The sequence below is a fragment of the Hirundo rustica genome, chromosome 5 (assembly GCF_015227805.2).
Source record: "Hirundo rustica isolate bHirRus1 chromosome 5, bHirRus1.pri.v3, whole genome shotgun sequence".
NCBI lineage: Eukaryota > Metazoa > Chordata > Aves > Passeriformes > Hirundinidae > Hirundo > Hirundo rustica.
This window is the reverse complement of record NC_053454.1, coordinates 35,347,026-35,362,793: the sequence shown is the minus strand read 5'-3', so window position 1 is coordinate 35,362,793 and position 15,768 is coordinate 35,347,026. Positions and strand designations below refer to the sequence as shown.

Below are 15,768 nucleotides of genomic sequence, written 5' to 3'. Positions count from 1 at the left end.
CTGTGCTGACAATTCTCTGTATTTTCCCAGCCTGCCTGAGAGTGAATGCAGCACAGGGCCTAATCCCAAGCCTTATAAACAGCAAGAAATTGTGCAGCAAAGCTGGGCCCAGGGTGTGATTTTTGTCACATCTACAAGATTTTGGAGTTGTGACCCCTCAAGCCAGTAGGCTGAAGGCCTTATCCCATTTTGACTCTATGCTTTCGCCCTTCTAGCCAATCTTATGATATACTCCACCCCCTGCATCACTTTCAGCCCATTTTCCAATCTGCCTATTTAATTACAGACTGCATTGCAGTATGACTTTCTCTTCCTTTGCTCTGCAAGGGTTCCTGTAGAACCAAGTCAGGTTTGGATACCTCCATGGATGAAACAGAGAGGAAAGAAAAAAAGCATCCTTCAGACTTGATAAAAGATATACTTGTTATTCAAGTGAACTGCAACAATCAGACAGAAGCCTTAGTGCAACAGAAGCCTCTCGGTACTTCAGGATGTCTGTAAATGTATATTCCCAGTATGGCAACCACATAGGCTCTGAGTAGCTAGACCCTGATAAGATGGATTCTAAAATTTTAGTTTCCACATTTTACTTAAACTCTGAGAATTTCAATACTAGACTAATTGTGGCTGTTTATTTGTAAGAGTAGCAAGAGAGCCTAACCTTCAACCATATAATGGAGTGGCTAGTACTAACGCTGATAAACTCTTGTGAAATTTCTTTTCAGCTGAGGGATATTCTCCAAGTTTTTTTGGAAACTACTGACCTTACAAGCTAAAATGACTGCAAATAAAAGTTTCTTTAGGTCAGGAAGTCTTATCCCAAACAATGAAAAATATGAGAGCAAAAGATGCTCTGCATATTAAAACTGATGAATAAATAAACCATAGAGTATCATTGCATCCAAATAGTTAATTAGAAGATAAGGAAACTGGCGCTTAAATTCTTGAATATTGTTTAGTTCTAAAACAGTCAATACTGGAAACCATCAAGGGTATGTTAAGAATAACTCTGATTTCTATAACATATATTTTACATGGTAAATTCACAGTTCCTTTATGCACAACATATGAACTCACTCCTCTCTACTGCTTTAATTGACTATTTTAACATTTTCAGTTGTTTTTGGGTTTTCTTTTTTTAATATCATATTATCATGTTTGACTTCCTTAATTTCTTTTTTTTTTTTTTGTTTCACTCTAAACTTTATAATATCATCAATATTAAATGGAATTATCATCACTTAAAAAACCCCCATTCCTCTCAAGATTCTTGCAATTATTCAAAGCTCTGTTTTACATACTTGGACTATAAAAAAAAATACAGGAAATTATGGCACGTGCAATAGGAGTCCTAAACACTTCTAACAGAGTTTATTCCTCATTGCTGAAAATGTCAGCGTTCAGCAACTTGAATACCTCCTAAGTACTTCTCTGTGCAAAGCCTTACAATCTTATCTTTGTCCTTAGTATCTTACAGAACAATAATTCTGTCACCTGTGCTCCTCTCTTGCCTCCTGTTTCAGCTGTCTGTAGACTCCTTACACAGAAAGTTGGATGTAAGTTTACTCCTCCCCCTCCTTTCCTTCCCTGGTTCCCCATAGTAAACAATTAACCTTCAGTATCCAGTTACCTTGTGACAGGACAGCAAAAGTCAGGGTAAGTCAAGCCTTAACCACTTGCATAAAACGAACAGGGCAGATAAACAAGAAATGGTATTTTAGATCAGCTGATAAGAGAGCAGAAAGAACGAAAATAGCCTCAGTACCCTTGCGTTAACCCATGCAAGACAATAAAGTACCACTAGCCAAAGCATGCATTTACATTACAGCTAGGGAAAAAAAAAAAAAAGGAAAAAAAAAAATCAGTTTTACAGCTAGACCATCATAAATTGGGTCAGCTTAGCATATTTCAGTACCCGGTTTCTGCAATGGCTGCTATACTAACCTTGGCTGGTCAGAATACCCCAGCTAGCTTTCCGTTTTGCAGGACACTCCCCTACACTTTCTAGGCGTCTTTTGGGGAGATTCTGGCTCCTCTGAGCAGCAGTGCTTGTTGTCATGATTTGTTTCTCGAGGAAAGCCTGTCTGTCATTGGTGCAGGTACTCTGCTCTGACGAACATCCACAAACGAGTTCTACTACCTTTTTTCCTCCTTTCGCTTTTCCACAAAGGATCTTGCTGTACTTACTGTAGAATGGCTACAACACTGAAATCCATTCAGTAACATTTACTAGCTTGGACTAGTGACTACGGGCTGGGGGAAGGGAACGACTGCTCCAGCATTTTCTATTTTTAAAACAGAGAAAGGATCAGCTTAGCTACAGCATGAGTCTTAACTATTTACATGATTTAAGTAGAAAGAAGGTGTTAATTTTTTAATCATTTAACACAAAAAAAGAAACAGATTCTTAAAGCATAAATATTTAAATGTTTTGCTGCTTGAATATCAAGCAGCCTAAAACTGAAAACCCAAATTATTTTATCAGAATGGAAATTCTTTTAATAATAATAACAACAATTATTGCTGCATCAGGTTTTACTCATATGTAATGTGCAGTTAAGAGTGATTTTAGAATTCAGGAGAATCCCTGAAATTATGAAACACTCCTTTTTTTTTGTGGTTTGTTTCTTGCCTTTTTTTTCTTTTTTTTTTTTTTTCTTTTTTTTTCTTTTTTTTTTTTTTGAAAGGAGGTAAGTTATCCTGCAAATGTCAACAGAAACTAAGTCCTGAGTAAAAGCATGTTTTGACTAAAAAAACCCATTTATTTTGAAAGTCTGGTCCTGTTATGAAAATAAGGCTGTAGCCTCATCAGAAAAAGCACAGATCAGTATTTTTTTCAAAATAGTAATAAAACCAACAAAAGAGTGTAATTTTTTTGTTCACTACTCTGTATCAGGCTGATACTATACAACAAAAATCTGCAGAGAGAAGCGATTCACTATAAAACTCCATCATGGTAAAAGACAGTGACTTCTCTGTAGTAATAACATGTTAAAATGTCTCCTTTACCTCCCTGGCATTTCCTTGTAGTATTTCCTCATTATGCTCTTCTACAGATATATAAACTAGCCACTTGTAAATTTTTTAACAAGCAAATCAACATTACTGTGTTTCACTAATACTGCTCTTTTCAGATACCTGACAAAACTTAACCCCTAAAATTCTGATATAATGCTCAGATATTTAATGACATTTTCTATGTCCCTCTTGTCCTTTCTTTTGGAGAAAATCAGAGGCACGATTATAGTTAGATAGGGTGAGGGGAAGAAGAAGGAGCAGCTGCAAATTTCACATTGAAATTACAGCACATGAGAACTGTCTCACTTGGAATCGTGCTACACCCTTTACAGGACAGAACCAGGTGGGCTACTGTGCTTCTCACAAGACAGAACAAAACAGCACTCTCACAGACATCAGGCTGCTTCCAGACAAATGTTTTCCTCGGGTTTTATCTAGCTGAATCAACCAAAATATCTCCCAGACTGAAATGAACACTTCAACATATCCAGCAATCAGACTCTGAATGTAAATCTGAAACACATCTTTCAAAAAAGGGCTCATTATAAATGGGACATTATAAATATATCACTTTAATACTAGAATTATGTGTTACTTTGTATTGCTTTCTTCCAAGTAAATAAATACTGGAAGAGGAATTAACAGGAGGGCATACTAGGGATGTGTACGCATGTGCCTGTACATGAAGATACCAGCGTTGTTCTCCTGTGAGAAATAAACACTGAGAGGTTTTGTATTTGTCATGGCTCTGAGGCCTCATCTCAGTTTTAAATTTCCATTTGGAATGGGATTCCAGGACTCTCGGGAGAAGGTGGTGAGGATCAGGATCAAGCAAAGCATCTGGGACTGCAGAGCAGGAATTGACAGCGGTCTGGCAAGAAAAAATCTGCATTTTTTTGTAGGAGTTTTGTGGGTGAGGCTGTCAGCTGAGAATGAATCTGTGTCTTTCTACAGGATTGGTACAAACCTGGAAGTACTTCATACAAATGCCTTCCACATTTATTCCAGCCTCTCTTCTCTCTTACTAGGCTGAGCGGTGTGACTGGCAGGAGCAAGGGAAGCAGCAGGTACACAGACGGCTGCCATGGCTTCAGAGAGGCAGAGCCCTGCAGGAGCCAGCATCACCTGCGCTCCTGCACACAACTGCACAGCAAGCAACGAGCTACCAACGCAGCCAGACCAGCCCCAAAACCCTCCACCTTCAAAGCATGGCTTAAAGGAAAAGTCTCTATTACACAGATATATTCCATAGATATTGCCACTCATTGAGTTACTTTGAATACTCTAGAGGGCATTAAAAAATACGCATTTTGTGCTTTAAAGAAGGAAAAGCTTATCCAGTCAGGACTCTAGAAGGAGCTTTTTACTAAATTCTGCTAGGCCCAACCATTCAACCTCCAGGGAAAAATCATTAAAAAGTCTTATTAAAGCAGTTCACAAATACAAGATTTAAAAAAAAAAACAAAAAAACAAACTAGAACAGTATCAAAATCATCTGAAATGATGTAAAAATGTACTTGAGATGAGGGAATGAACATGGTTAAAACCATGGAGTAAGGCTGAAGACTGTGCCATTTCACTTCCTCCTCTGACATGGAATTGCTATGTCAACTTTCTCACATCAACCATCTATGCCCTGGACTGTATCAGCTACAAAATAAAAATCAGTATCCTTCAACTTCACTCGGTAATAAAACTATTAACATTCAAAACTACAAAACTACTTGGGCTTAGTCCTGAGGTTCTGTTCTTCAGATTTTTCTCTATAGAAGATAATCAAACACTTCCAAAATCTGCCAGAAAACCTTGAACAGAAGCCTGACCATTACTTTTCCTGACTTGGCAAACAAGCAGTTAGGGATAACAGCATTTAGATCACAGTTACTCAGGGAAGCAATGCAGTTAGCTTCAAAAAAGCAGCCAGGGGAAGGGGCAGATGCTACAGTCTGAGAGTAAGGAAACCAGAGGACTTTACTGATGGGTTTGGAATTCTGACCTAATTTAGCATACAAGCTTTAAATAAAGCATTGTTTTACATTTCATTAATAATTAGTTCTGTTCAAATTTATAATCCAGAGGAAGAAGTGTTAAAGGAAACTTTCAAAATCTTTTTATTCCAGACTTTTGTAAAAGGAAACGTCAGTAAAGTTTCAACATTTCCATGTAAGCACATAGCTCTGAGTTTAAAGGGGCAGCAGTTCTTAACAGGTGGGAATGAAAATAGAAGTAAATTTTTGCTCCTCCCTTTCAGGAGGGAATTCATTCTATTTTCAAGGCTATTTTTAAGGCAACAGAGATGCAACTGTGGTAACACACAAAAAATGTGTTGATAAAACCAACAACAGCCAAAACCCCCATGACCTTTCAACATGTGATACAGTCCAATGCAATACAGTCCAAACACCTATAACAATAATTTATCTTAGGAAAAATTGCACAAAATTGCATCATTTTCAAATGTCACAGATCAGTATTTTGTGTGCAACCATCTCAAACCAGCAAACTGATGACCCACCTTGCTTCCCAAACTGTTCTGTACTTTCAGATTACTCTGTTTTCATGTCCAGGATTATTATGGGGTCACAATGACTGCATGGAACCTGCCACACTAAATTCTGGAACAGGACTAGAAACTGACTCTTCCTGCTCATGTGATCCACACCCTGCAACCATGAACCTGAAATGACAGACAGGCTCCCTGTGGCTCAGTGCCAGTACCCCAGGAGTGGCCTGTCATTTGACATCGCCAAAAACAAACCAGAAGGAATCCTGAACATTCCTCCCTGTAGGAGATGCCAAGATGAAGCAAATATTAGGATTGAGGATCCGTGGTTACTGACAAAAACAGCATCCTACAAGGCCACAGTGGTGCCCCTGTTACATTCTGCAGTGCCAGCTCAATGCCAAGGATCATAAATGCAGCATAAAAGTACAGGGATAAAGCTCTTGGAGCAGAACAGAGAAAGGTCTGGAACAACTTTTTATTTGTTAAATATATCCTTGCATCAAGCCATGCTTCATGGCAGGTAGGATGGTGATATAACTCATTAGCAGGCGAACAGAAGCTTAGGCATTATCCAGGTCACCAACCAGTCCTCTTGACAAATGCCAGCAGATAGGTAGATAATGCTTGAATGGTCACTAGTTCCTTAAGCATAAAGTGACATTTCTTTACACCATTACAAGCACTAAAAAAGTCTATTACATACTCTTAATACAATCTCATCACTATCTCTTAGCTGGAAGTTCAAATCAGTAGTAATAGTAGTAGCAGTAGTAATAGAAGATGATGATGACGATGATGAGGATGATAGCAACAGCATGGCTAGCTGGCTAGTAATTTAGTAATTTTCCTACCTCTTCTCCTGACATTTCTACAGTTGTTACAGCTGTGTTCTTGGATGCTGGGAATCATAACTGAAGGTTGAAAAAAGATTTAAATTTCTGATATGACAAAGGCTTTGTCTGAGGCCTCCCAGAAGTCAAATACAGAACAATGACACATTTATTACATTTCTTGTCTTGTTTGCAATGTTTACCTCTTCATGCAGACAAGGCAGCAGTAACACAGAATACTTGCTAATATGTAAACTAAACTAAATCACAGAAATCGTGGGGCACAACCCAAGCAAATCAAGTTACCAAGCAGGCCAGAGCTTCAGATATTGACAGAAAGACAGACACAGGCATGAAACCAGTAGCCAGCATAGGAGTGGTGAAGGGCACCCCAGAGAGAATCTTCAGTCAGTTAAAGAACAGCCATAAAAAGAGAAAGCATATCTACTGCCAGAAAGACTCCAGACATGGCAGAGAGCAGCATCCACTAGTGCAACAGATGCAGCATGCCACAAAGGATTTATAGCCAAGCAGCCAGCATTGCTGCAGTCATGGGCAGAGCTCAGTACTTAGGCATGCTATGCAATTCCCCCCAAGCCATCCCCATCTAACTGGCAGAAGTTCACTCGCTGTTTGCCTGCATTGTGAATGTTTGAGAACATCCCCTACGAGAGAGGAATGTGAATAGCAAAACCCTGGCCATAAGAATCCAGGGGCTGAAGGAAGGAACATCACCTTCAGGGAGCTATGCTATTTTGGTCTTCCCCTGTTGCCTTATGCCCCACCAATGCAAGAAAACCAGTGCGGGTGGTACAACTGAGCTTGCCCCAAGCCAATACTGCAGTTTTCTGCATATTTTCTCTAACATCTTGTTCTCTTTAAAACCTTGCAGACAGATTGCTCCAGGATTGCCTTTCAGTCTTACTGCTTCGCACATTTAAAACCCCAGCTTTTAAGCTACATCAGCGTTCATAATGTTAATTTTGTACTTATACAATTTCATAAGGTTACTATTCATTTCACAGAGAAAAATACTGAAGTTAATTGATGAAGGTCATTTCCATGTGAGTTTAGAGTGTATGCTCCAAGCAAGCAAATGGGACTTAGGTTGGTGACAAGTTAAGGTCCATATTCAGAAAAAAATACATTTAAAGGAGGTATACCTGAATGAAACCAACCAAAAAGTGCAGCTGGTGAACTTCAAGGAGGTCCTGACATACACAAAAGAGTAAAAATAACCCACAAACAAATCCACATGACAGGTTACATCAGTTTCTTTCAGGGAGGCAAGCAGGCAAACAGGCTCCAGTACACACATTCACTAGAAGTTTCTGTGGCCTCAGAAATTTTCTTTAAGATGAGGAATGTAAAAAAATTAAAAATTTGAATTAAAAGTAACATGTTTACTAACAGATGGTTTTGCTTTTTGTTGCTGCAAATAGTCAGGGCTCTGGCCATGCCAATTTAATTGCATAATGTAACTCAGAGCAAACCTCTTTAAGGTAGAATATGTTCTTCAAAAAAGAATGTTTTGGTATTTGTCTAATGTGTGGTGTCATATTTTTCCTTCAAAGAAAGTGCCTTATTGGCTTTATTTTGAAGTACCACACTTCTTTAGTCGTCGTTTGTCATACTAGGCAATGTTATTTGGCATACAAGAGAAAGTGATGAGCTCCACCAAAAAAAGCCCCCCTTCTAAACTTTCAAAAAAGAATATTCACACTATCTTAAGCATTTTTACACCATTAGTTTACGTGCTGCAGATGAAAAACAAATGCTAAATGTGGTGCCTTACACCAAGTGGTATGGTGAATAGGTATGCCATACAATATTCCTATCATTGCTAAATGAATCTCCATTGTATCCAGGAAACTACGAGAGGTCTTGTATGGCTTTTATTAATAGAACTGTGATCTCTGTGGAATGTAAGTTGAGAAAATGCCTCATGCCTATCTTCCCTACCTAACAACTGTTCCTGAGTGGCATTATCAATTGCAATTTGTTAGGATAAAATATGAAAACTTTGCTGTAATCATTCCCTACAAGCCTTCAAAACAGTAGATCCCTGACTGAAACACAGCATTATGGCCTGTCTATAAGCTGTATTTCAAGGACTGGTTTCTTGGGGCTACCCAAGTAGTGTACAAGAGAAAAGGAAACAGAAAATTTCATAGTATTTACCAGTCTCTGGAAGAAGATGGAGACTCCAGTAGACTGAACTACTACAATCCTGTCAATGGCTTAATTTAGCCTAACTAGCGTACTGAGTTTTCCTACCATGCCTGTCCAAGGCAGATAAAGCAAAGATGGGTAGCTTAGAATTTGCTATGGTCATTCAAGAGTAGACTTTTTTAAGAAGAAACCAGGCCATATTCACCTGTCCAGTTCTGCAAAACCAGTATGTATTTTAAGAAGCATACTATAAACACAATTTCTGCTTTCAAATAACTTTAACTTATACACTTATGGATAAAGTGAAATTTTATACTTTTTTTTTTGTGAAGAGAGGTGACATCATTTAAAATAGGATATTTAAGACAAATAATTTTACATTCTCAGAACTAATTAGCTTGTCTATCAGACCCCAGGTATCTGTATATGTACATGACTAGCTGTTTGTTGCTTATGCTATGTTAACCTCTGCAAATTTCCTTTTTTAATAAGAAGGTTCCTATCACTTTCTGCTTGTAGCTAAATACATTTTGAAAATTACCAAGTATCAAGTTTACTTTTGATGAAATAGACACCTTCTCCCTTACAAAAAGTTTATGAGTGAGAACTGTGACTCCTTCTATAAAGTTATCTATAGCAACAAAGTATAGGATTTTTCATATAAACCAAGATCTTACCAGTATTTGTTGGCAGAGTTTATATCTTACAGACCCAAAATCTGATAATTGATTAATTCTTTAGATATGATACACAAACTTTGAAATCACCTCATGTCACAGCACTAGTACCTCATCCTAAAGCAACTAAACCATAAAACTCATCTGAAGCTCCAAGCCAGTGTTCCTATAGACAGAGCACTTTCATGATGTGACCAATTGGTTGGTAGAGTAGGAAGAGTCTAAAAGCCGCTTTTGACCCTCCAGTGTTCATCCAGCAACAGCTGCACAAAAGGCTGAGTTATTAACTCTTAGCAGATTGGGAAATACCACGAGAGAAGAAATGTTACTGTGCAGATCACTGTCATTATACATAGTTTGTTAAGGAGCTAAAGTTAATTTTCAAGTTAGTTGATTCTTGTGTATCAGTTTGTAGGGCACAGAATTCTATAATGGAACAAACATATACTTGCTACAGCTTTATCCATTAAAAAAAGAAATTAATAAAATGTTGACTTTTGCAAAGTTTCAAATGCAATGAATATGTAAATGTTCACTTCAACAAAATAAAGAAACCCTAGGCACCACAACCTATTTCCAACACAGCTCTAGTCCCTGATTGCAAAGCACTTGGCTCCACACAACTAATCAGTCCCTTTCAAATCAATGGGGCAAGTGTATATGAGTAAGTGTTTACACAATTAGTGCCAGAGTTAAAAATAACCCAGCAAGTGGCACCTTTATAATAGAATGGATCCCTATTTAATTTAATTTTTTTATGGTACTAATACCACTGACTTCACTGAAAAAAAAGGAATTCAACTCTAATAGCTTTTTGGGACACGGGTCTTCAACTCGCTTTAAGCAAATGTAAAAAAGACTGCAGAGTTCCGTTCTGCATTTGGTGCTATTTAGGCTTTTAACATTGTGAATGATAGAATAATGTATTTCTTTTTATGCAATCAGTAGATGATACTAAACTGTAGATGCTACAACTGCTCAGAGGGAAACAATTCAAAACAGGTAAGTAAAAAGGGGAAATTGTCTGATGCCAACAGAACATGCAATTAGCTGAATGCCAGTACAAAGTTCTATACTTAGAGAAGAAAAAGCAAATGAACAATACAGTGACTTTGTTTTAACATATGATTTACAAGCTACAGACTCCACCCAAAATACTTTACTGCTGAGGGGGCAGCATCATTCCAGGAGGTATCACATAGGGTGCCATATACATGGCACATGACATAAGTGTTCCACTTGTATGCAACTAATAGTTCCCCCGGTTACACTCATAAAGTGTCAGCTGGAGCAGTCTGTTAAACATGGGAAATTAGACATCAGTAAAGATGTCTGTAAACTATATATGAACTGGCACAAGGCCAAGGGAGAGCAACTGCAGTAACTCCAGGTGCTAGAAAATAAGACTTAGGAAGACAGATTAAGTTAAATCCTTTTTACTTTATTCTATAAAATAAAAAACAGCAGGAGGAAAGTAGGAAAATGCATGATAATAGTCCTTCAATTCAATACTTCTTATACACAGAGAGAAACAATCATATTTCATGTATTTAGTCTGCAAAAATAAGGATTTAGGTCAGTCTTGGGGAAAGTGGGAAGCAGTCTAGTGATGAGAAAAGTAAAAACTGCAATTGGTTGCATAAGGATGCTGCAGGAATCATTATTACTAAATATTTTAAAAACAGGTTAGCAAAACATTGGCCAGATAACTCATGTATATTTGATCCTACAGCATTCAATTTACCTCTGAAGGTACCTTTCAGCTATACACGAGAAGTTTTACTCAGACATCATTTCCATAAACAAATTAATGTGCCCTATAATTAGCAGAGCTTTTAGAAGCACTTTTTTGGTCTCAGCTGATGCTAAACACTGATCAAGTTCCTGTATTTCAATGCCACATAATCCGTATAATAATTTGTAATTATTTATTGTGACATTATCCAGCTGTTCATACACACTTGAGATCCAAAGGATAGATGGGAGTGTAGATTGCTGACTACTGAAACTGAAAAATTCCTGAAATATAAAGGAACAAAGTATGACCTATTTCACTATTAACATTTGGCAACGAGACCACACAAAGCAGACAACACAGACAAAGCTGTCTCCTTATATTTAATAGAGAAAAAGTGACAAAACAAAGCAGCCTCAAAATGATCCCTGGGCCCCAATTCCTAACCTGACCTCTGTACCTTCAGTCTGACGAGAGAAGTTCTATCAAAAACTGCTCTGTACTGCTCTGTACCTGAAACACTCTCAATTACAGACTTCATAAAAGAAAGACTTATTTTAACTCAAGGGGTCAATTTAGAAAGTATGAAATAATGCCTGTGCCTAGTAGCACATTATTTCCAAGGGTTCTTTTTTTCATCAAAATTATAGTGCTCTGTCCTAGCCAAGCCATTATAATAGCAATAAGTAATTTTTGTTATTAAAAGCAAACCTAAAATACCAGTGCTAACAGAATTTTGAGAGTATGTAATCAGGTTAAAGCTGGAAAATGAAAAGAAACATTTCCTCTAATTTGAATTACTTATTGAAACACTATAAACTTCAATTACCTAATGATAGATGCTAGGCTAATTATCTGTTTTGGTGGTTCTTTGTGTTGTTTTTTTCTGCCAAGGTTTTTCTGATACTTGAGAAAAAACACAGAATGGATCACTAATTAGGAGGACACTCAGTATTTATTTTTTCAGGCTGTTTCATGCCTCACATTACTAATTGTACATATTTTAGATATCACTTTTAAAAGGATACTTTGTTACATATATTATATAAACTCTGAGGCATCCCTGTGTTTCACCAACACCAACAAATCAAATCCCACAACACTTGAGTTCAGACACTAGCACGCCTCCTTCCACAGACATAGGACTAAAGTATAGAAAAGATAAGATAAAATAATAATTTTGAGGATAATTATTTGGATCCCCAAAGAGCAAGGATTGCTGCTGTTAGTCACAACAAATGGACGAATTACAGACTGTGCAACACCAGCTGAACGTGTGCTTACAATTGTTACAAATTCAGAACCATTCACTGCGAGCCGGACAGTGAAAAACGAAGGCACACTGATGCTGAACTGCAAAAAGTACAATTTAGGCACAAAACCGTTGCATTAACTATTTTCTTTTAATAAAACAAACGGAAAACTAGAAAATCTACGATCCTTTAAATCAATGCTTGATCCTTTAAATCAATACAAAAACCTCTGCTACCTGACCAAAACAGTAACCTGCAAGAGGGACAGATTTTCATTTTTTGAACTGGCCAGCTACTAGAATGCTTAATAATACATTACTTTATGTATAATAAATGAGACTTTTGAGAAATGACTGATTTCCAGATTCCTGTGTTCAGCAACAGGTAACACCACTATTTTACTCTCCAGACTGATGTATATTATGCCCTCCAGTTCCTCTCAAGTCTCTTTCCTTCTGTGCGTAGCTTGCGTGTCAGTCTTCCCATAAAGACTTAGAGCTAGCCAGCAGTTCCTAGCAAAAACTTCTTGATTTCCAAGTAAGGCCTTCCCCTTCTCTGCAAGTATTCCTGTCTATGTCCTATCCTACTGTAGTGAATGTATACATACATAGCCACACCCTCCCACACATACATATCTGCACATACACTCACACACAAAAACACACACACATAGTAGCGCAACAGGCTCAGATGTAAAAAACCCTGCGTTTCAGAGCTCGTGCAGAAAACACGATATAAATCCACCTCAGAAAAATCTTCTGCAAAGTAAGCTAATTCCTATTTTAAGATTTAAGCCTTTCTTTATGGATTGCAAATTTTAACACCCTCAAACAAAATGTCTAGCTTCAGTCCCAAAAAAGAAGACTGAAAAGACCTTTTGACTTTGCAACTGTTTCTGGCTCATTTCTATAGTTTCTCCCTTTATGTTTAACTTGGGGTGTGTCTTCACATTTGTGGTACCTAGGGATGAGTAGTGAAGGTAAGACAAGAGAGGCAAGACAAGCCTTCCTGCTCCATTGCCTCACTCAGCTTGATGCCATCACAATACAAGGAACAACAATAAAGACAAGTGAGGTAGCAGGGATCCCAACCTGAGCAAAATCAGGTCTCAGTCATGTACCAGCATGCCACAGCTTAGAAGAAAGAGTGTTCTATAACGCAAAAGAAGAATTGAATGAAAATGGTACCTCACTACAGATGAGATTGGGGCAACAGTTCTGCTAAAGTTCTGCTTGTATGAACAGAAAAAGGAATTTTCACAAGAGCTTTCAACCCAGTAAAATCTGAAGGGTTTCCACACACATGCCCAAAAGCTGGCCCTGACAAAGTGTTACCAAGGTTCCTGATATGTGCCAAGAGACAACTTATTCAAAAGTACATGAGGACTACATCTTCTCAAAAAAATTATGGTAAGAAAATTTTACCTTAATCAAGACACCATTTTCAGAAATATTTGGACTAATTTCACTAGAGCTGTGCAAAATAATCATATGCCAAACATGGAAAATTTCAACTATGCATAGTAAGCTGGGAAACATCAGGAGCAATTGGGAAAATAGTCCCAGACTGGGAAGCATTCGGCAATCTTATTTATATACAGCCATCTTAAATATAGAGTTCCCTCCTAAGAGAAAACTGGCTGTTAATTTTCAGTTTTATTCTGAACTTAACATTAATCTACAAAAAAAACCCAAAAAAACCCAAAAAAACCCCAAACAAACAAACAAAAAGCTCACATAATCTATAACACACTCCTACACATAATTTTTGTTATAAAAAACACAGCAACAACTACAGAAAAAACCCCCACTCATGCATACCATTTGAAAAACTGAATGTAAATGAGGCTAGCACATATGTAATTACCTGAACAACAAAATCCCCAAAGAGTAGTGATAACACAGTATGCACAAATATACCTTGTCCTTGAGGAACTCCATAAAATTCAGCAGCTATCCTTGCTGCTTCCTTACGGTTTCCTTTCACAATGTAGAAATGACTAAGTATAGCAAGGCTGATCTTCACAAAAAGTTTAAAACAAAAAAGTGAAAGTATAGTAAAGTAGACATTCGATAACTGCTGTGCAAAAGGGCGACTTTCTTCTATGACAGTCATTGCTGCAGCAAAATCTCTGTCAGTGTTTGGGTCAGGCTCTCAAATGTGTTGATAAGATCATATGGCTCCAGCCATGCACTCTTGGGAACAACTGGTCCCGAGGAAAGAAAATATCAGCTGGTCATGATGCCTGCTGCTCAAAATATGACGATTATTTATACTGTACATAGTACTGAGTTCACTACCACTCTTGCTAGCCCGGTGATACTCATGTGGGACAGCAGGTTCCAAGATCCTGGATTGTACTTGTTCCACTTAAAAGGTCTGTTGCGTTCCACATTGTGCATTTCTAATTCATTCATTTACATGTTTAAAATACATTTTCAAGATTACTATTATAAACCCCTGAAATTCACGTACTAAACCACGTAACTCAGATAATCTGTTTTTGCTAAAATATGTTCTCCTGCTGCTTAAGTACTACTGCTCTTCTCTGATATTTCATTGTATGTCAGACTAATATTCTTTCCTTAAAAAACTAGAATCATACCTGTAAATAATTGAAGTACACATTAATAAATAGAGATTTAATATATACCAGCTTTGACAGTCTCTCATTTTTCTCAGGCTGAATGAAAGTATCCAGTATACTAAGACTTCAGCACTATACAAAAAACAGGATTCAGAGCAGGTTATACGAATCAAATAATTAGATATTTTTATGCGTAAGACCTTGAGCATCTAAAACTAAATTAATTAAAATGCAATGGTAAATATAAAGCATGGAAAATTTCTAATAGTTATGCATTTCATTGTGCTATATCATATTATTTTAAACTATGACATCACAGGCTTTATTTGTTGGCCAGTTTTAGAGAGGGGAATCTAAATTCCTCCAATTTTTTAAGAATTAATTTGCTTTTATATCATAAAGCTATTACTCACAATCATCAGCAGTCACTCACAAGTTGTTCCATTAGCGTGAGTAATTGTTCAGTAAACTGCCGAGTTGTAACATGATACAAACTGAGGAGCTGCATGACAGAACTAGATTTAAGTAAAGATTCATGGTAGCACAAGAAAGGGTCCTGCTCTAAACTTTTATACTTCCTTCTAAAGTAAAAATCAGTGTCTTCAATTATAACCTAAAGTACTATATCCAAAGTAATCCTAAACCTTTCTATTCTACCCTGGATTCTCTTGTTTGGTGATTAGAAAAAAACATTTTAGAATGTTGGCAGCTCTCCATCAGGATAAAAGGGTATGATCCAAATGTCACTGCATCCATAGATCACCCTGACTTCAATGAATAGAACAGCAGATATTAAGCACCACAGTACAAAACCATATTTCTGAAAGGAAAGTGGAAACAATAAGATACCTCTCGTCATCTGACTCTCAGAGTAATTTATTTGAGTAAGATATGTTTTTCGGAAACTAAATTCAAACAAACCCTTATAAATGAAGAAAATATAATGATAAATGCAAATATTCTTGGAAATAAATATCAAGTTTTTTAACA

The 15,768-nt window shown here is 37.2% G+C and overlaps 1 protein-coding gene across 5 annotated transcripts in view; it reads right to left on the bottom strand.

Annotated features, from left to right (window-relative positions):
* Positions 1-15,768, bottom strand: part of ASB5 (ankyrin repeat and SOCS box containing 5) — a 39,665-nt gene that overhangs the window by 13,972 nt on the left and 9,925 nt on the right. The window contains exon 1 of one of the 5 annotated variants that reach the window (XM_040064532.2): positions 14,111-14,353. The exons of 1 other annotated variant lie outside the window; for it this stretch is intronic. In XM_040064532.2, coding sequence (XP_039920466.1) covers positions 14,111-14,306 — 196 coding nt within the window. In that variant the 5' untranslated portion in view covers positions 14,307-14,353. Of the gene's footprint in view, positions 1-1,944; positions 2,240-14,110; positions 14,354-15,768 lie in introns of those variants that run through there. 3 more of the 5 variants (XM_058420634.1, XM_040064533.2, XM_040064534.2) reach the window with 3 other exon arrangements.